We start from the raw sequence: 22,034 nt of genomic DNA, 5'->3' as shown, positions 1-22,034 counted from the left end.
TCATTGGACGTTAGGAGGGGCAGGAATGCTGTTACATGGGCCCCCAGCTACTAGCACTTCACTTGAACTGAATAACAGTTGAGTGGCTTACGTGAGCTGCTCACTACCTTAAGCCATGATATCACGATACAAATCCTGGACAGTAGGGAACATAAGTACAGACACGTTCATGAGTGAAAGACATTAACTGGAAGTTAAGTGTAAACTTTATTGGCTTGCTTCCTCTCTCTTCATAAACTGGAATACTCATTTGTGTCAGTGTCCAGTGGCCTGTCATTTGATGGGCAATAAAGTAGAATGCATTACAAGGGTAATATTTACCTTCCAGTTTCTGTACGTAGCTCAAGAATGTCCATGCTTAGGTTCTCACACACGCAACACATTGGCAAAATACTAATTTTTATTATATCCAAATTAGAGCTTGTCTGTCACTTAACAAACATAATTATTAAGCTAACAATGCTTCTAATACCTTGACTTGTACTCTCCAGTCTGTCGAGTGCTATTCTGTTTCTAGATTCTGAAGCAAAGTTTGTCAATTCACACACCTTTTAATTTTATTATTACAATGTAAAATCCTTGAAATACGTCTTGGTAGAAGTAAGTATGAAGTCTATAATTATGCATCTTCTTTAAAAAGACAAATTTAACCATGGGAAAGGTGAAAGCCATAGTGAACAGTACACCTTTTGGTATTGCATATTACAAAACCTTGCTCTGTACTTTCATATAGCCTTGGGCCACATTATGCTGGCTTCCCTTCCAACTGGCCAATTATATGCAAAACATTAGCAAAAATGTGAGTTATATAGGACCATGTTTTTTCTTTTCAAAAAATCAATTTAAATTGAAATTTTAAAATGTATTTAATACACTACAACCTGTCCTAAAATAGAGCAAGCAACAAAGTTGTTGTCTTACCTTATTTTTGTCCTTTGTTTGTTGTAAATTATGATTTTATCTAGCGTTAAGATTTTGAAATATATACAGCCAGGAATAATTCTTGGCTGAAAAGAAGCTTTTTGTTTAATCAAATTAAATATGATTTTTCATCCAGCAATAGGCTTTTGTAATACACATGGCCAGTTCTAGAAAATTTCAATCGATGCATGGAAAAACTTTTTAAACTTGTATGTCAATGTTGCACTTAATTTAAGTTCAACTTTATGGCAAGAAACTACACTAGTCACTTTTTCTATTTAGCCACAGTATTTAACAGTATCGTACTTTATTTCAGTTCATCTATCTATCATACAATGCTGGATTTCACCAAGAAGACTGCCTAGTTATCTTGAGGATGATAAGTTTTTATTTTAGAAATCCATGGGAATGTATTTAATTTGTAAAAATGTTAAGGAAGGAACATGCCTTAAGAAAGCTCTATTTTTACTTCTTGGCTAAAACTTTGATACTGTGGCTTGCCTGAGTGTTAAGATAATATGAATATTTATATCTCCTAGAGAGCTAAATGCCTTGTCCACTTCACTCCAGGGCTAAGCATTGAGTCAAGTAATTTGGTTCTGCAAACATTACTCTGTGGGTGAAATCCTCAAGTGTGACCATTCAAGTGAAAGCTACTGAGCAGTATGTTCCTGTAGTGCTGTTTATTATGCTGGTGGTTCTAAATTTTGAATCTGTGGATGAAGTACCAAAGCGTGACCATTTATATGAAAGCTTTTGAGCAGTTCTTCCCTGTGATGCTGTTTATGATAATATGCTGTATGAGGTGGCTCTAACTTTCTGTAAATTGAACCTTCGAGCATTTCCATTCAGATATTAAGGGAAAGTTTACTCTTCCCCTATTTGTATGTCAATGTTTGCAAAATGAAATTTGCAGTTCATGTTATTTTCAGGTTAACCCTTCTTGGAGTGAAAGCGGCAACTGATGTTCTTTTTAAGAAAATGAACTTCTGAATTCACGTAAGATGAGTCTTGAACATTACTTCATTGGCGGAGAGCCTGGTGGAGATGACAAAGGAGAACTTCTGGGCACTAGGCCGTCTACATGGGGTTCAAGCTCACTCCAAACATCACCAACCTGGTCATACAAGACAAACACATTGTAAACAAACCACTATTCGTGGAATAAAACATGATGACAAATTAATTAACCATTCACTCACCTCCAATCCCCCAGATCACAAAACAATTTTATCTTTTTCAAATAACTGAAACCACAAACGATGATGATAATGATGATGACGACAAAAACAATAATGATATGGACTTCTTATCACATAATCTCCCCACCCAAGATAAGGACCTTGTTATGGATAGGTTGATCTCTAGCAATCTGCTCTGAAAGCATGTCAAGGTGGCATGCCTTCAATTCATATTTCATTTAATGAAATGAAATAGATCATCACATTCCAAGTAAAACTACAGTTTCGTCAATCTAACCATTCTGTCGTGAACAGTGCTTTCTTATTGAGTGGATTAAATGAGAACATATATACAGTGTGACCATTCCATTGACAGCAATAGAACACTACTTCCAGATATACTGTTGGTTTGTCAGTACCTCCCGAGATAAAATGTGCAATTGTTTTACAATTCTGATTTCACATTCTTCTGTGAATGAAAAGATTTACTAGCAAACACCTGAAAGGTTCAACTGGAACCACATCAAATCAACTTACTGTCATATATTGAGCATCTATTTGAAAGTAATCTAACCTCTTTGTGTCCCAGGACTTGCGAGGCTACCATCTTTTGCAAAGCAATGGCTAGTATCTTCATGTTCGCATGTATAAGTTGTGTCTCTAACTGTAGACAGTGCAGTGAGTAAAAGTTTCTGTTCTCCATGTTACTGATGTCTGTTTCCTGTTCAACTATTTTGGACTCCAGCTGGTCCACTTGATACTCTTGTCCTTTTGCTTGAGCAGAAATTTGACGTTTTTTAATCTGCTGCATCTTCTGGAGCGAGTTTTGATGGTCTTTTAACACTCCTTTCTCATGCCGTTCACAGAGTTCCTACAAACAATAAAATTAAGATACCCAGTTATACTGTAAGTTACACTGAGAGAAACAAATGAGTGAAAGTTTGGTTATATTAACAACAACAACAACAGTAAGTAATAAGTAATAAGAGAGTTGGTCTAAAGAAACTTTAGTGATATGTGTGTGATCCGTAGGGGAGTAGAAAAGGTGATTTGGCCACTATAAAGAGATTTAGTTGCTGACATTTCAAGCATTAGCCTTGAGTCAGAGCAAATCCGACTTCCATCAGATACGTTCTGACGAAGGACTTATGCTCGAAATGTCACGGCTAGAATCCCTTTACCATGGCCAAACTATTGTATCAACTCTGTTGATAAACCAAACAGTAGCAAATAATACTTACATGTGTATTAGTTTGGTATTTATTACAGTTTAGTTTAAATACTCTGATCAACAACATTCAAGAGTGAAAGGAAGTTACTAATGTTATAGAAACTTACGTAAAATTTGCACAACAACATAACATAACAATAGACAAATATAGATGTATATTTCTTTTTGTCTTTCACTTCCCACCTCAATTAGCTTTCGCTACTTGCGGTCCAGTGTAATTAGCTAAAAGTTGATAAACATAGAATAAAGGTACATTGATTGATCGATCAATTGATTAATTGAATGATTGATTGAATGATTGATTGATTGATTGGCATATGAATTTGTTAGTCAGTGACACAGGCACACTGGGAAAAAGAAATTTTGATTACCCTATAGCTGTATGTTAAGTCCAAGAAAAGGGCTAAATACTCAGCAGCACCAGAATCTTCTCTTTTAAACTGTAAAAGGAAAAAACATACAACAAGTAGACATGCGATATGTTAATAGCACAATTAAACACAGGTCATGTTCAAGAAACAATCTGAAGAAAAATTGGTTTAAAACAGTAATAAAACCATCATATTTTAAAGTCTTAGAATTAAACAGGGATTTAGCCAAGAAAAACTCTCAGCAGACTCATCAATAAATGTAGAAGGGTCTTTGGACCAGCATCTCAAAAATTAGCCTCAAGTATTCGCGTTGTGTTGAAATCAGTCAGAGATAAGATCTCTTTCAGATGGTGATATTCGCTGGTAGCCGGCACCTAGTGACATTCCTGATCCAATAACCCAGCAACCAAAAAGTTAAATAAAGAAAACTTTTCACAAACTACTTAAAGAGAATCAAAATAATAACCTCTTTCTCTCCAATGAGCACACCTCCTCACCCCCCCCCCCACCCCACCCTGTTCAATCTGTATCTATCTATCACTCACCCAGCTGGCTCCTTTTTCTGAAAGTTTAGAGTAATAAGGTGTGACACCAGTGAAACCATGCTTGAGGGTACCCCACGTATTGTCATTACCACTTGCCCATACTGTTATAGGGTGAGGTTCATTACTCAAGGCACTGAAATGACAAAGATACACAGCTAAACTTCCTCAAAGTTTACACCATTGGAACCACATTGACATGTTGCTCAGAAGTATAATATTAATTGTTATTATTAAGTTTCGTTATACAACATTAAAATGTATGGGGCAGGGACCATAACTAATTTCTGTTAATGACAGGTGTTCCCTTAAGAGAGGTTAAAAAGATTTGTTTGTATGAGACAGGAGCCATGACTCTCAGGGGAAGGGGAGGGGGTCACTGACAAATGTTTTACATGAGGAGGCCTTGCCCAAGGTCCAAACCCTTATTCTTATACGTACTATTTTTGGTAACCCTTTCATATGCATTCTATACAAAATGGTACCCCTATCACATACCTATAATAGAAACCTTGCATCTCTATTTGGTGAGTCTGTTGGAGTCTCCTCACCCTTATCTACACTTCACCCTTACACTTCCAGTCTGAAAAAGGTCGTCCTTTGAGGTTGGAATACCCACCCCCTCCCCCCCTCCGACCATAACTTTATGGAAAGTCAGAGGTTTCAATAAGTGTTTAAGCAGATGGCAAAAACTGCAAAGTAGGCAACTAATGGAAATTCAATTTTACTCAAATTTTATTAATTTCGGAGAAAGTAGGCGGCAAATTTAGGTCAATTTGCTTGATATAGATGGCGAATTTCGCCAGTTGCCTGCTCTTATAGAAAACCCTGGAAAGTGTCTGCTTAAAGGCAGTGTGTGTAACATTATCCTAGACTGTACAAGCTGATCAAAATCCAGTAACAAGGAAAAACATTTAAATTATCATCAAGTGATTGCTATGGCTTGATTCTTGAGCCCTATACTGCAAAGTGTCTTTAAATTTACCACTTCTAAAGCAGTTGACCAACATTGAAGTTTCACTAGATGACCTTGGTAGAAGTCATTTACAGTGACAAGTAAAACATTTCTTTCAGTTGACTAATTAATGACCTTATAGCTCAATTAAACAACAATTAATCCTGATCAACAAAGTCATCAACTGACGTTCAAAATTATGTTCACTTGACAAGCTCTTAAGTCAATAAGAACATTCTTTATAAGAACCACCCTCATCTAGAAAAACAAATGTATATCTGTATGCTAATCTTCTGATCTATCTGGATTCTAACCACTTTCTACATGAAATTATCGCATACAATACCAAAAGATTACATGAACTTGTTCACAGTCAACTCACGTAAGCTCCTTGGCAAATTGAAGCATATCAGAAGAAAAACCTGCCAATTAAAAAGTAAGAACTCATAATCTCATTAAAAAAGATGAATACAATAAATTATTGCACAGTGGTATTGTTTGATTGGACAGTTTGGTCCCAAAACAAAATTGTTCAAAATTTGTTAATGGTACTGATACATAGTAATATGTTACATTCTTTTTAGTTGAACAATCATGAAATAAACTCAACACACCTAATGCTCTTGCAGTCATCCTGTCACCTACATCCTTTAGCTTCTCTACACTGTTTTGAACAGCCAGAATCTGTAATCTACTGCTTTGAAAGCTAGCCTGTGTGTCCATGGGAACAAGTTCCTGAGTAGATATTGAAAACAACCAATAGATTCTCAAGGTTAAAAACCAAGAGTTTTTTTTTTTAACTTTATGATGTGCTAAGGGCATAACCATCCCATGTACAACTTTTACATTACTTGCAAAAAAATTCAGACGATTTTAATTTCAGACAAAAATAGTGTCCAAAAACAAAACCGTCCAAAATTTGTAAGCATTCAAAATTTTTTACAGTATACCGGAAGTATAAAACTTTAAAAGTACTGTCTGTGCGATGGCATCACATATTCAAAGCCAATATACATGACATGGCTAGAATTCGGATTAGGCTTTGCTCAGATGTCGTTCTTTTTATCACTGGAAAGGAAAATATTTGTTTCTTCTATGAAAGACAAAAACATAGATAAATTCCATTTTGCAGTTTAGCGTTTTGCGATCCTAGCCCAGTTTTATGATTACATTGCCAGTCAAGAGGGGCTTTCAATTCAAAATTATAGTAACTTCAATTTTAATTCTGATTAAAACATTTTCAAACACTGTTTACAGTGAGAATGGATGAAGACTTCCAAAGCTGGATCGAGGTGGATGGCCTGGGATTTTAAGGAAATTATGTGACACTAGTTTTTTTTAAGTTTTGAATATCACCTTAGCTTTGGATGCGAGGGGACTTGACATAAATTCATCAGGCATTGATTTAAATTGATCCTTCATTTTCTGACCAATATCCTGGAGAGATAAAAACAAACTTTCAATATCAGTTATAATGAAATACAAATAAAACCAACCATAGCTTGTTATACCATTTAGCTAGGACTTGAACAGTGGTGTAATAATTATTTACTTTTGTCTAGGTGACCCATGTGGTTTTTTTAACATAAAGCAACTAAGAGTATTAGTGCTCCCCCTGGATGTTTCATGACTTAACCGACTTAAAGGGATACTCTAGACCCCAAAACAACTTTTGCTTAAAAGGTAGCACTTGGACTATAATAAAGGGTAAACGGCACAAAAAGTACAAAAGAAAAAAGTAAAAGGCCGAAAATTGCCGGAGAAAGGCGAAATTTTCCCATTTTTGAAGACCAGAAGTAAAAATCGTCTTTAGTGGCGCACGTGATCGATGACGTAGAATGAAGAACCGCTCTTGTTTACAACACTGAAGAGAATATGGATTCTGGTGATTAGCGTAGTTATTTTGCTTGTTTTTCTTCTGAAAAAAATAGTACAATCGAAATTGCCGACGGAGCTATGTTAGCAGAGCTATGAGGGCGCTCTGTCGTATGTGTTTAGCCGTGTAACAGCGAAGTGAACTCGGTTACGGACTCTACAAAACGAGTGCGAAGAGGTGTTTAAGAGCGGATTGGTAAGCGACCAGTTATGCATTCTATCGCAAATTCGGTGTATTTCACATCTGCAATGAGATTTCATTGGCGATTGAATACGTTTTGAGTAGTACGGCGTTGTTATTTGAAATCAAGTTTAGTTACATTTTTAAAAAAAAAATCCACGTAAATTTTACCCTGGGAATTGGCCTGTTAGAGACACAGCGTACAAAGCTCAGCGAAAGCTTGGAGATGTGGGCAGCTTTCATTATAACGATTCACACTTTACAGGAGCGGTACCTGTACAAACAGCAATACTACGACGAAGTCTAAGCCCATAAATAAATTTGGAAGTCATTGTGTTGTGCTGGGCCTTTTGGGACATTAAACGAGTTTATACCTTTCCTTCCATATTGCGTATTGCGTTCTACCGCATTCGAGCTCACTTTACAGGGATTTTTTATGCTAAGTAATGATACCAGCAATTTTTCATTGTTTTCCATTTTAAAGCAAAATAAGGCCTTTACCTTTGATATTATGCTGATTTAGAAAACGGTGTTCACCTTTGTTGGTTTTGCCCTGTCGCGCCACGTATACAGCGAATATATATGACAGTCGCGTACCTGAACTTAACAAGGTTAATGAAATAACTGCGATACTATGCGTGTTCGAAAGGTAAGCTTAAGTATCATTATCGGCTAATGCTAGTTTTCTTCAGGCTGCACTGCAATAACAATTTCTTATTATTTTTCAAACATACAGTGAACCCTAGCTAGTTCTGGTGCTTTTTAATCCTCCTTTGTAATATAAATGTTTATTGTTTTTTATGTAATGTATTGAATCTCATTGAACCTGTGAAAAATAAAATTGAATTGAATTGAATTGAATTGCTTGTTTTGTAATCTGTCTGGCGCGAGCGGCTTCATTGGACGTGCTGTCCTCCATCGGGCCTATGCTCTTATTTTCTGATAGTCCTTCTTTAAAACAAGGTTGAAATGGCGTTTTGTGACCTTTTCATCTTTCCACACACACAGCTATGATAATTTGTGGTTGAGAACAGTCTTCAGAAAAGTGAGCAGAGGTCGTGGGGTTAGCAAACAAGTCGAATCGCGTGTGTCCGAACCACCCGTACAAAACCCGAAAGAAATGCAAATTTTTTAAGACCTTCACTGTTGTTACTAGAATTAAGCATCAAGCAACCATAAATCGATACGGTATTATTGAATTTTCCTCAAATCACGAACTATACATTTTATTTTGGAATTTTAAAATCAAGCCGTTTACCGAATCTTGCTAAAGAAATCCAGGGGAATCTAACCGGAAAAGGTTTGGCGAGTTCTTCTTTCTACGTCATTTCCGGTTTTCAGCCCAAGCACTGCTTCGAATCCCGTGACGAGAAACGTTTCGCTTTTCTAGGCAAAATAGCGGAGATCGAATTCCAATTTTGGTAAATATCTTTTATTTGGGTCATAAGCTTTCTGAATTTGGAAAGTTGTTTTGGGGTCTAGAGTATCCCTTTAAATGTAGATGTAGAAGGGAAGCTATAGGCCATCACAGTACATACATACGTTTATTGATCACTTCCCCAAAGGGGCTTTTCAGTGTCAATTACAAAGAAAAGGATAAAAATAAAAACATTTACAAATTATTTAAAGTTACAATTGCAAATCATTAGGATATCATTCCTCCCTCTTAAATTTGTCTAAAAGCACCCCTCTGTGACACCCCACAGTGACACGGTGTTTCAAAATCCCCTATGCTGTCATCACCAGAAATGTAAATAATAATATGCCGGGTTTGAACCAAACGTTTAGCAACAAGGGCATTGGTTGTTTGTTCATTTCACCACATATGTTACAAAAAGAGCAAAATACGAGTACAAAAAATATATATATTACAGAGAAAGTGATGACAAAACCTTAGGAGAAACCATAGGGCTTATAGAATAAGGCTTCCTCATTACAGAGTTGTTACATGTAATGTAAAATAGACAAATAGATGGGAAACAATCAATAAACATTTGAGACAGCATGCAAGGTCAAAAATAGAGATAAAGATAAAGTTGAAATACAGATTTAGTAGTCAGGTGTCATGTGAACCTCCAATTTTTGTAAAAAGAAAAAATCACTGAGAAGAGTTAATATTGAACTGTTTACAAACAGTTGTCAAATCCACACACCATGCAATTGTATAAAATGAAGCCAAAAAACATGGTTAAGGCATTTTCTGATGCTACACCACAAAACTTACTGAGCCTTTCACTGTGAGAAAAAAGTTTACAATCCTGTCTTCACATAGCACTGGATGTCGCACAACAAGTGTTAGAAAGCGCTTTAAGGATCTTTTTCTGGCTTCAATGAATTCTTTACTTGCTGTAGTAAAAAAAAAAAAATGAAAGAAAGAAAAGAAATAAAACAATGTGATTCAGTAATTTTGTTGGATTTTATAATATGCACTGAAGTTTAGAATCATACACTCTTTCCAAACCCTTGAGGGCAGCATATAAGTAGAGTACCAGCTTATAAAAAATGGCATGCATGTGCATTTATTCATGTGAAAGCATGGTTGTGTGGGGATTTTGTATCACACTTTCTGTCTTACTATACTTAACTTTTGTTGCACAACTTTGAATATTTGTATGTATCAATTCTGTAAAGTGTTGTATCTTATGCGTTCAATGTTCTCTGAGTGTCCGATGCCATTATTGTCTAAGTTGTAAAAAGATCATTTATTTTTGTGAGGAGGTCTAATTAGTATAAACTTCATAGTTTCCTTTAAGCCTCCTCTCCACTGTTATCATTCTTTTCCTTTTCCTTATTATTATTATTGCATGCAAATCTGTAACATTAATTTCTCTATAGTTTTAGGTGTGGTAAAAAAACATCCTAAAGGTACCTTAGTGTTAAGCCTAGAAGCTTCAGTGTCACCATATATATTCTCCTTATGTGTCTATAACTATTTCTTATAGTACAACTTGGGAGACACTGTTTAAACATCAAAGTATTTCATCTCTTGTGATTACTTTCTTTATTGTCAAGACCTGTCTATAGTTTGATCAAACAGTGACATTGTAAGGAGAAATTATCAGACACTGGTCAATTTGGAAACTCAAAAGATTAAGCCTGTTCTATGCTGTTTCCTTAAAAAAGAATCTTGTATCTCACTGCCTCTCTTAGCCTGGAGTGAAAATGGGTATGAGGAATACAATAAACTAACACCATCACCAAAGTCTGGGAAGGGAACAATAAAGTGCTATGATTCAAATGAAATCTACCAAAAAATTTATTAAGTCAAGGTGGTTCTAGAGATTGGGTCTGTGAATGACATCCCTTAATGTCAGCAGTCATAAAATAATATATTACAGCTATCAAGAAGTATTTTTTGCCTGCCAATGATATTTGTTTTAAAATTTAATATAATGCAAATTAAAGTTTTTTCTCCTTTAAACATGATATTTTTGTTGGTAAACAGGATAATGTTCAACATACCACCCATGAGCTTCTTTGGAGGGAGCGTAGGTATGAGACGGTATGGGAACCGCAACAACAACAAATCATGGAATGCAACAAAGTCGTTGTAACGCCGATTTACAGTGCAGTTGTGTTTCTGAAAGAGGACAAAAGTGAAAGGAATATTAAACATCTTTAATCAGACAATAACAACTTGCAAGAAAAATAACATTCAAATTGTCAGGTCATTGTAAGTGGGCAAATCATGTGTGACCAATGAGAATTTTACCTTTGGTGGTACTGGCTACCATGTAGATATTTTTTAGCACTATTTATAATGATAATGGCAATGTCACAACCCATTAAACAACCTACGTCGTGTCCATTACCCCTGTGCATGGTGGTTAATCTAATTGGACCAGAATGTGGAAAGTAATGGCGTTGAATTCAATTTTCCTTCGAAGTACCATGCTTACAATGCAAAAGGTTCGGTGCCTTAAAAGCAGGACTGTCATCCAGCAATGTCATCTGAGTATCTAGTGATTATAATGAAAAATTGTTTCTCAAACTCATTAATAATTCATAAAGAGAAAACAAAGAAAATCACTACCGTGACCGTGGTTTGGATATGTGATCCTAATTACCATAAAATTTTGCCAACTTTAGCCTTGAATTTCTCCAAGAATAATTATTATTGATCATTTGAGAAGCCATATCAAACACTTGAAAGTGTGTTTCATCAGTTATGCAAACACCTCGAAGTCGTTTAAAAAAACTTGGCTGCACCTCGTTTTTTCAACCTACTTCTTAGTGTTTGGATATCTGATGAATCACACCTTCTCATGTTTGACATGTTACATGAAAAGTGAGGACAACTCATAACTCAGAGTTTGAAATCGTCAACAACAAGTGGTACCCAGGTACCCCACACCTTCCTTGTGGAGCCATTTCTACCTGCCATAGCTACTGAATGATACAGCTGTATCACAAAAGTAAGAATTTCTTTCTTCTTTGCTCCTTACCCTGCTAGAAACATGGTATTCATTATGCTTCAAGATGATCCCTTTCTTTTCTGGTACAAGTTCCACGTCAACAGTATCCAAGCTAACAAGCTCATCATAGTTGTAACCCAGAACATTTGGGTTGTTTTCACGTCTGTGCCGTACACTGAGTGTCTTCAGATCAGACAAGTCTCCTAGTGAAGGCTTTGGTAATTCTGTAGAGCGTAAATAATTCCTATTAATTCTTAAAAACCACTAAGGGGTTGACATAGGAATTTTTCAGTTAGTGACACAGGAATACTCACAAAAAGGACATCCGAATGGCAGAAATTATTGTATTCATAACTTTAAAGAAGGTCAACTAAGTTACCTGTATGTCTAATTTTACCTGAATCAACAAACTGCTCCAATGCTTTAGCTGATATACTTTTGCCCTGTTGTGCAAGAGCTGTTAATGCCAATGCTTTGTACAAACCATCTCTTGTCACATAGCCATCTTGCCTTGGATCTACTGCTTCCCAAATCTGCACAGAGAAGGAACAAGACTTGTAAACTCTGTTCAAAACCATACAGATGTCAGCTTCTGAAGATCTAAAATCTAGAGAATTTTTTTTGGAATGACCTCCCCATTCCCCACCCACCATTATCAACCCACTCCTCCCCACAAATGTCGAAACAAGCTACCCCCACCCCCAAAATGGCCCAAATTGACACACCCACATCACACCCCCAAAAATATGTACTGCCATTTTGTTTTCATGTATACAAGACACCCCACAGTGAGGTCAAATTGTAAGCACACAAAATGTACCACAACTGGGATTTGCTAAGAGTGTAGATGTCTCACCTTCATGGTCATAAAAGCTCCATCTTTACCACAAAAATCCTCAATCTTTATCTCGGTGAAAGTGTAGGATTGGAGTACAAAAGATGTATTTGTGGGGGTAGTGGTTTAGTATGAGCTTACATTTCACAGTTTAGAAGGGGTCAAATGCCAGAAGGAAAAAGGTGCATAGCTGTGTTTCCCATGTGTCCTTTTAAAAACTGGATACTGACCTGAAAGGTTTATAATATTTTGCTTTAATAGCTATTTAATAACTGGACTGAACTACAACAAAGAGGAACATTCGGCTGGAGACAAAGTGTACCATTGCGTGCTGATTTGACGCAAAATGTGTCTACCAGTAAAACTGCAACAGAATTTATTGTGTACAAAAAACATAAATTGTAAAAATGGCTGATTCCTGTCATGCTTACTATTTAGGAAAAGTTATTAACAAAATTAATCTTAAATATTAATTATGCCTCGTGCAGAGTTACAGTATTTCAATTAACAAATATATTAAGTGTTTGCGCTCATTCAAATGATTCATTTATCAAACTGTGTTTAGTAACTGTAATATTCTTTGTAAAGAACGACTTGGTACATGTTTGAACTCGAAGATGAATTAGACTGTAGTAACATTGATTTTAACCTTTGCATCGATCAATTAACTTTCGTTGATCGTTCTTTTTCTTGCATTACAAAACAATAACAAACTATCTATGTTTCAGTAACCAACCTGGCTGAGTGACTGTTTGGGAAGGCTCGATTTCACCAAGATCTTGACAAACATATCCCTGTCGATTCTCTCCTCTTGGTTTGGACATACGATCTGATATATTTCCCGGTAAAACGCGGGAACGGACCCTGCAAATTCATTCAGCCAAATTTTATGCAAGCATTTCCAAAGCAAAGATTAATTTGCAAAGTGAAGCATTTGAGAGTAATCGATGTTTATTGCATCGAAGGCAATCACTAGACTTCACTCACCATAACTCAGTGCTGCCGCCATGTCCTTGTTGAATATCACACATGCAATGCGCGCCTCCCCCTTAATCACGTGATCTTGCTTTGTTTTCAAGATGGCCGACGAGGTGTTCGAAAGGGACATCGCTTGTTTGGATCAGTACGATTTCTTTTTCCGTCCCGATCTTCTATCTGGGAAGGTGGCATTCATTACAGGTGGTGGATCGGGTATTGGGTTTACCATAACTGAAGTTTTGATGAGGTATAAGCTTGATTACAGGCTTATCTGAGTTGCACACATTGCTATATCATTGCGTACTACCGTACCCCCGGGACCGTACCCCTAACCCGAGAATAGCAGTTTCTTTTCCGGATACTCTAGAGAGGGAGCAATTATGAGCGTGATGATCCAGAAACTGAAATAGCCTGCAAGCTGTATTTTTTTGCTCAAGAAGAAAAGTCTGATAGTAATGAAAGTGACTAGGATCTCATCTTGGAAAATTTGAAACAAATTTTAAATTGTTACAGAAAAAGTTTGATCCTGTCATATTGTGTTTCAAACAAAAAAGTTTCCTTTTCAGGATCGAAAATTTATATTTAGATACAAAATCGGAATCGAAAGCTCGTATCTAAATATAAATTTTCGATCCTGAAAAGGAAACTTTTTTGTTTGAAATTTTAAATTGATTTGTGGGCGTGATTTTCATTGATTTTTGACCCCTTAGAGTTGTCAGCTCTTCCAAGAAGTTGTGTTTCCTGTCATATTCTAGCCCAGCTCATACCTTTAATTTAAATTTGTCATCATATGTTGATTACACGTTATGTCATGTCGGCCATGTTGGTGGACAGGAACAATAGCATTTTTCTCCTTTGGGAGTTAACTTCCATTTTTATGCAAACTATGTGAGCAAATTTTCTATTGTTTTTACACACCAACATGGCGGCAATGCAATCCACCCTTAGAGGTAAGACATGCACCCCCTATCTGCAGAGTATAGCAGAACTCGACGAGATCATGCACATGCAAAGGCAATTTACTGGCATGCACGGCATGCAGTATGATCTTCAAAGTTACCTGTGTGACTGCGGCCGACACCTCTAGGTTGCTGCAATAAAACCTCACCTGGAGATTCTTGGTCAGGGTGGTTGAATCATAATATTTTCATTTGCATGCAACATAAGAATGGTCTCAATAAAGACCATTTTCAGTAGTAGACTAAATTTCGCTTGCATCGTGGAAATTTTCGTCAACACAAAATATGCGTAAACAGTGCTCAGATCTGCAGATTGTTCCCATCCCATGACTTTGATATCAAAACACTAGCTTTAATTTGTTGCTATAAAGGTTTCACCCCCTACATGTAGCCTGCAGGTTAAAAGTGTATTCTTTCTGTATGTGGGAAGCACAGTATCCAGTGGATAGTATATACTCATGAGAGGAAGGGTGTTAAATAAAGGGGCTGGGGTATGAGAAGGTTGCAAAAGAAAGGTTAAAATGTATCAAAATAAATTGTTAGTAACAATTCAAAAGGTTCAGTACTGATCTTGAATCCAAAGGTATCAAGCCAGATTCATCTATTTGATGAAACTTCATGTTATTTTCTTACTTTTCAGACATCAGTGTTCTACAGTAATAGTAGGACGAAAATTTGACAGACTTACAAAGGTACTAGCACACTTTTTGATTCCAATTTATTAAAAGCTAGCAAGCTTGAAGTTTGTATAATTTAGCTGATAGCTATAAAAAGGGAGAATCTTCTTGCTACGTGTAGCTTTCAGAGGTGATAGAAACCATGAGCTAGAAGCATTTTCAAAAATTATGGTTAAGACACTCACCTAAACATCAATTCTTCTGAAAAAAGATACAAACCATCCCTGACCCCCTCCCCTTTTCATTGTTGTTGTTGTTGTTGTATGTCTCAAAGTCCCTCAATTCCACTTACTCCTGGATATTTCCCATTACAGGCTGCCAAGAAATTAGAAGATTTGACAGGACAAAAGTGTCTCCCATTGAAAGCAGATGTTAGGAAGGTAGTAATTTGTATTAATTGAAGTAATGATACATTAAATAAATTTTACCTAAAATAAGAATCAAAAATCCTTCTGAAAAGGAATTTGAAACATTTTCTGATATTTGTTTCAATTTTTCACATGACAGCTAGAGGACGAAATTCTGGTATAAGGAGTAGTGATGTCATGAAAGGGTCTATAATTGATCAGAAATTAAACGTAATGCACATGGAAAATGAGATAGTGACCACTACCATCATCATCATCATCAGCATCATTATCAGAAGCATCATCGCCACTTGTCATCATCACCACTTCTTATCATCATCGTCACTTGTTGGCATTGTTGTCATCACAAGCACTTATTATTATAATCATAACTGTCATCTTGATTCTCATAATTCCATCCATTGTTATAATATTATTGCGGTTGCTGGGATCATTTATCTCGCCTAATGCAGAAGAAAATTATACTCACCTTTTGGCTGTATTAATACTACTAATAAATCATGTTTGAGTTTGCATTGATTATATTTGTTGTAGTGCATTAATTATTAGGTAGATGAAGTTGAGGATGCGGTAGACAAGGCACTGGAATATTTTTCTCGAATAGATGTCTTGGTCAATGGTAGGTTCTTTTCAGCATTTAATATGTATTCCCAGTATTGTTGTAGATGTGTGGTCTCAAGTGTTGCATAGAAGTTCTTGCTCATTGACCTGGGCAATCATTCCTTTCTTTGCAAACGTTTGCAAAGCAGTTTGCTTTTTTTACATTCTCAAACCAATTTTAATTTCTCTCAGATTCATCAAATCAAAATAATAGAGTTGCTTTGTAATAAAACTAAACCAAATAGGGACCTCCAGATCAGAGATATGCCATCAGATTTTAAAAAAATTTCAGTGAGAAGTTTACAGAATAAGGCATTAATTTTTTTGTCTTCTTTGATCTTCTAATAAAGGGAGGAGGGTTATTATTTTGACCAAGTCCACAGACCCTTGGATCCATCATTAGCTTTTTAACTAACTGTTAGTGGCCAATAATATTGCTAATAATGGTAAAACAAACTGCAAGTTGTTGTTGTTAGCAATATTCTGATTTGTATTTGTTGAATGATTTATAAAAAATACAATCATTTGATTCTGGAGTGCTGATTTTACTTTACCTTAGGAGCAGCAGGGAATTTCCTCTGTCCTGCAAGCAAGCTCTCTTACAATGGAATAAAAACAGGTTTTTTGGTCTTTTTAGTATGCCAAGTAGATCACTAGTAGTTAAACTACTATAATTAACAATTATTCCATGAGCGCACGTTGGATATGAGATGATGGCTATAATCATCTCATATCCAACAAGCGTGAGTGGAATAATTGTTTTATTAAAAACAATCAAGAAACGTTGCTAGTTTTTACTGATTTCGCTTTGCAAGAACAATTAGAAGAAAATTTAATGGTCTCTATTTCTCGGGCATGGCATAATGGCTCATATACCATGGCCACTAAGCCAATCAAATCACTCGAATTGCATTATACAATGATCCAGTTTTTAATAATTGTTATTATTGTATTTGTTAATAGCCTGCTTAAATAAACAGCAAAGGGGATTAGTATCTAAAGAAACTGAGTGTGTTGTTTAATTGTCATTGGGGGAATAGAAATGAATATATGGTTTTATCAACAGAGTCGATAACTAAATTAAAGGTAATTTGGCCCACATAAAGAGATTTGAGTGCTGATGTTTCTAGCGTTAGTCCCTTATCAGAGCAAATCACACAAACCTTGAATATTTGCTTATTAAATACCTACCATCATATTCAACAGAAATCTGACATCATCATGGTTTTCTTATTGAAGGTCATAGTCGAAAACTACGCTAAGTTGCTAAGTAGAGAGTTGGCTGTGAAATCTAAATTGCTCTAAATGACTTCTTAGTTGTACATGTGTGTATAGATCAAATATCATGTGATAATCATTGTTTTGTAATTATTTTTTTTTTTCATCTCAAGAATTAACCTATTTCTTGTCCACCTATTGAATTGGCTCAGACAAGGAAAAAGTTGTCGGCTAATTCTTCCACTTTCAGCCCCAAATGTATATATGTGTAAGAAAATAGACACAAACTAATATTATTCTTCATACATGTCATAGTTAGTCTGAAAGTGAATTGTTTGAAATTCATATATATTTGAACTGCAGATGAAAGAATGAATAGATAAAATCCCATCACAGTTATGTACGTGTACCAAGGTGTGAAAAGAAAGTAATGGTCTGTTTGCCATGGCCAGACTTATGCTGATTTAATGTCTCACACCCAAACTTCCACTAAGTATACATATAGTTTTCAACTGAGCTCTTTTGTTTTATTAACTAAAATGTAAAAATACTATTAAATATTCTTCTTGGTTTGCAGTTATTGATATAGATACTCTTGGAACCTTCAATGTGAGTAAAGCAGTTTACAACAAGTTCTTAAAGGTAGGAAGAATTTTTGACTGTTTGTTTCACATAATACATTACAATTACGTAGGTATAAATGAAATTATTAAAAACTGAATCATTGTATAATGCAATTCGAGGGATTTGATTGGCTTAGCGGCCATGGTATATGAGCAATTATACCATGGCCGAGAAATGGCGACCATTAAATTGTCTTCTGATTGTTCTTGCACAGCGAAATCAGTAAGATCTAGCAATATTTCTTGATTGTTTTTAATAAAACAATTATTCCACTTGCGCTTGTTGGATATGAGATGATTATAGCCAACTCGGCGCTACGCGCCTTGTTGGCTATCTATCATCTCATATCCAACGCGCGCTCGTGGAATAATTGTTAATTAGTAGTTGGTATGCTAACTAGCAGTACTTAAGTCAACTAATTTGATGACATTTCGATGTCATTAAGACGTATCCATAAAATGTCAGTTTCCATGTCAGATAGGTAAGCACACCTGTAGGTGAGCAAAATACCTCAGTTATATCCAGGGACTGATAATGTAGGCGGGCTTGATTGTGTAGTGATGTGTATTTATATATGTCAGTGATGGATACACAGGTTAGAAGTGAACCGGTTTCAGCAAAAAAAACCTTTTAGAGGAGCATCTGGAGAAAAGTCATTTTTAAAAAAAGCAAAAGAGTTTTACCATTTTGATCTGAAAAATTTGAGTGTGGTTTTTAAGGGTAGTCAACTCTCCTCACATTCAAACATATTATGAGGAGAACTGGTGACTCACTCCCACCAAAACATTCTATGAAGTACGCATCCCCCCCCCACACACACACACACACACCCTTTTACTCTCCTGGCAACTGACAAGGTCAACTTTTCCTAAAAAAATTATTTGGGTATTTCTTTGTGTTTTTTTCCAACAGAATAATGGTGGCGGAAGTATAATTAATATCACAGCTACTCTTCATTATAATGGACATCCTCTACAGGTCTGTAAGAGATTGTTAAATTTAATGAAATTAAGAATATTTAAGTACCAGTATTAAAATAATAATACAATACCGCGGGAGAGAAGAGATTGGACATCGCAGCTCCACTATCCTAGTCTGCATCTTGTGCGGTATTCTACCCAACTGTGAGTGAAGTCTGACAGTTTTATATGCCTCAAATACAGAGAGCAAAATTTATAAGGAATTATTTCCTCTTTTTAATTTTCATATGAGAACAACATTAACGTTTTTATTTTGCAAGCAAATACATTAAAATCTGTCATGGTTAATGGCTCTCTACTCTTGAAACCTCTAGGAGGCCAGCATCAAATTTTGATTATGTTTTTATGTGTTTTTGTATATAAAACTAATTATTATAACCAATTTTTGTAATAAGTTTCTATCATATTTGTAACTAATGATTTTCCTTGTGTAAATAAATAAATAAATAAATAAATAAATAAATAAATAAATAAATAAAAATAAACTCCATTGTCTTTATCTTATCCCAAGTATAACAGAAGAAATATATAAACACCAATGATAAGGATTTGCATGTTGATAGTATACTGAATAGTGATCATTTTTTGTCTTACGTTATTGTCCTTTGTAGTGTCATGCTGGAAGTGCCAAGGCAGCAGTTGGTATGTTATTTAACACCACAAATAACTACTTTTAAAAATTCTGTAATAAAATTGAATACTTATTAGCTGGAATAAAATAAATTAGTAAATAAATCTATCAATCACTTTTCCGTCTTTTTTAGAGGGCATGACAAAGCACCTTGCAGTAGAGTGGGGCCCAGACGGTGTTCGTGTTAATTGTATTTCACCAGGAGCTGTGGCAGACACCGAGGGTTTTCGGAGGCTTGGTCAGTATTTCCTGCTTGTGTATAGCTACTTAAAAATGCAGATAACTAACTTCATAAGTTCAAAATATGCACCAGTAAACAACCAACATTTGGGTGAAACCATTGTTGATGGCAAAATGGTTATATTTAGCACTTGATGTATTCATACTCCTCAGTAGCGAAATTTTATTTAAGAAGTGAAATAATAAGGGAACATGATTGCTAAGGGATAGCCACAATGGACTTTCAATATCATTGTAGATTTTCACATCCAGAACTGTCAGCCAGGTCTAAGCAAAGGCATATAGTACTTTAGTAGAGAGTGGAGTTCAGACTCTCCCCTGTCAGTTGAAGGCCTGGATAGAGGAAAGGCTGGGGGGACAACAGAGCTGGCAAATTGAATGAAGATTCACCCTGGTTCAGGATTTCAACTGACAGCTGCATTAAAGTAGGTTCACATGACAAACTTCCTGCATGCTGCATAGATTTTATCATAATATCACATTTTTTTCACAATACAGATGTTAATTGTTCGCAGGTGGGAAACGCCTTCCACCAAACTTTGTGGAGAATGTTCCTCTACAAAGACTGGGCACTCGTCGTGATGTCGCAGATGCCACGGTCTTTCTTGCCAGCGGTGCCTCTGCGTACATAACAGCTAATACAATGATAGTAGATGGTGGCAGCTGGATGACAACTTCTGTTTCCATGGCAACAAGGATGGCTTACAGCAAGTTGTGAATCATGATCAATGAGAGAAAATTGGACTACTTAATAATTAACTGAAAAACGTTCAATTTAAGTATAGTATACTTGATTACAATGGTTACTGGTTTGATTTGCTTAAGTTGGTACAATTTGTAACTTTTTAAGGGCAATTTTCATCTTAATAATACATCTTTCCTTGTGAAACAAGAGAAACTGAAACTTTATGGCAGTTCATTTTTTGACCAACTTGATAGGTTCAATCTTGTGTCTTGAGCAATTTCGCTTTCTTTCTCTGTTTTTCATTTTTCAAAGAGTTCATAATTAAAAGGGAAGGGGAGGGAGTGGTGTGTGAGGGGGGGGGGGGGGACCTTGCATCCTCTGAGAATCAGGCCAACCATTAATCACTACATGACTTGAAAAACGTTCTATTTTTCCAGATTTGAATTGCAGGAAACCCTTCAAATGGCCAGTTGCTTGTCAAACAGTTAGCAAGAAACCTTAAAAGAGATGCCATTTAATGATATTGAAATTCAACTCTTTCTGATACTCATCGCTTTTTTATTTTTGATATTGACATTGGATGCATTGAAACATTAAGGTTACTTTAATATTTCTTGGAAAACCGTCGCTCTCATTAAAAAAAAAAGACGTCAAAGTTTACAGTTTCAATTTGCACTTTTTAAGAATCCAAGAAGGTACTTGTACTTAGTAGGAATTTTAGCAATCTAGGAAGGACATGTGATTATCTACAGAAAAGAACTACATAAATATTTTTAAAATATAGTGAGCCTAATAGATGGTAAACATGCTTTTATTTGCTTTGTGTGTATTGCGGTTTATCCGAGCTTGCGATGCACCTTCCGCCCGGCTTAAAATCAACCATTAGGGAGGGTGAAATGTCAATTTATGAAGAAACACCACAAGGCTGAAGATAACATGCGTGCTGACGTCGCCTATTTCCTTCATAAGTGAAGCAAGGAAACTGGGAGACGTTTGATGCAGACAGGAAACGAAAATTTTCGATTGAAGACTCATGTTGATGCCCGCCAAAATAAATTCCTTCAAACTGAGTGAAAGCAGTTTACACCATCAAAAAGTTTGATCAGAGTTTATGAAATTATACTTGGATCAAAGCCCTAAACTTTGACACTGTAAACCATCCCTGGGAGGAGTTTTTGGTGCATATATTTGTCATAACGGCCTTTATGGATATAACTCTTGATTACAAAAACAATCCTGTGCACAGGCCTAAGGGCCAAAAACTGATTAAAATAAGCCAGGATTTTTTTTCCTCAGGGATAATAGACCGAGTGAAACGCGCGCGCGCGCGCACGAAAATCGTCTCCCGCGAGGAGACACGACACGCGCTCACTAACCCCTGAGAAAAATAAGCAGCTACTCGAACAGTGTCAAGCCCCACACAAATTCACTTGTTTCCAGCATTTTGAACTGTATTCAAATGCTCCAAGTAACGTCGAATGGGCGATAAGAAGCAGCTTAAACATGTGCGAGAAATGGGGAAAAAAGTGGGATCAAGTCGGGCCCGGCTCAATGGCAAAATTTTGAG

At 36.0% G+C, this 22,034-nt stretch overlaps 2 protein-coding genes across 2 annotated transcripts; one reads left to right on the top strand and one right to left on the bottom strand.

Moving 5' to 3' along the window:
• Positions 1-382: 382 nt before the first annotated feature.
• Positions 383-13,615, bottom strand: LOC146457988 (sorting nexin-8-like). Its single transcript, XM_085091164.1, has 13 exons — positions 13,495-13,615; positions 13,244-13,371; positions 12,070-12,205; positions 11,703-11,896; positions 10,720-10,837; positions 9,482-9,603; positions 6,558-6,638; positions 5,816-5,936; positions 5,584-5,623; positions 4,250-4,382; positions 3,705-3,773; positions 2,677-2,973; positions 383-2,038 (listed from the first exon to the last, which is right to left on the bottom strand). Exons 1-13 carry the CDS (start codon positions 13,613-13,615, stop codon positions 1,940-1,942), a joined length of 1,659 nt encoding a protein of 552 aa, XP_084947290.1. The 3' UTR covers positions 383-1,939.
• LOC146457987 (peroxisomal 2,4-dienoyl-CoA reductase [(3E)-enoyl-CoA-producing]-like) lies at positions 13,587-20,527 on the top strand. The gene is made up of 10 exons (XM_085091165.1): positions 13,587-13,732; positions 15,085-15,136; positions 15,436-15,501; positions 16,039-16,108; positions 16,649-16,708; positions 17,885-17,949; positions 18,844-18,909; positions 19,523-19,553; positions 19,676-19,780; positions 20,298-20,527. Exons 1-10 carry the CDS (start codon positions 13,587-13,589, stop codon positions 20,498-20,500), a joined length of 864 nt encoding a protein of 287 aa, XP_084947291.1. The 3' UTR covers positions 20,501-20,527.
• The last annotated feature ends 1,507 nt before the right edge of the window (positions 20,528-22,034 follow it).

The sequence above is a fragment of the Pavona decussata genome, unplaced genomic scaffold (genome assembly GCF_977016875.1).
Source record: "Pavona decussata unplaced genomic scaffold, jaPavDecu1.1 SCAFFOLD_234, whole genome shotgun sequence".
Lineage (NCBI taxonomy): Eukaryota > Metazoa > Cnidaria > Anthozoa > Scleractinia > Agariciidae > Pavona > Pavona decussata.
This window is presented reverse-complemented; position numbering and strand designations above follow the sequence as displayed.

Excerpts from the sequence above, each read along its gene's own strand:
- LOC146457987 (XM_085091165.1), top strand. The coding sequence starts at position 13,587 with ATGGCCGACGAGGTGTTCGAAAGGGACATCGCTTGTTTGGATCAGTAC. Across the intron at positions 16,709-17,884 it reads TTACAATGGAATAAAAACAG|TTATTGATATAGATACTCTT; the intron begins GTTTTTTGGTCT and ends CTTGGTTTGCAG. Across the intron at positions 17,950-18,843 it reads TTTACAACAAGTTCTTAAAG|AATAATGGTGGCGGAAGTAT; the intron begins GTAGGAAGAATT and ends TTTTTCCAACAG.
- LOC146457988 (XM_085091164.1), bottom strand. The coding sequence starts at position 13,615 with ATGTCCCTTTCGAACACCTCGTCGGCCATCTTGAAAACAAAGCAAGAT. Across the intron at positions 5,624-5,815 it reads GATGACTGCAAGAGCATTAG|GTTTTTCTTCTGATATGCTT; the intron begins GTGTGTTGAGTT and ends TTTAATTGGCAG. Across the intron at positions 4,383-5,583 it reads CAATTTGCCAAGGAGCTTAC|TGCCTTGAGTAATGAACCTC; the intron begins GTGAGTTGACTG and ends TTGTCATTTCAG.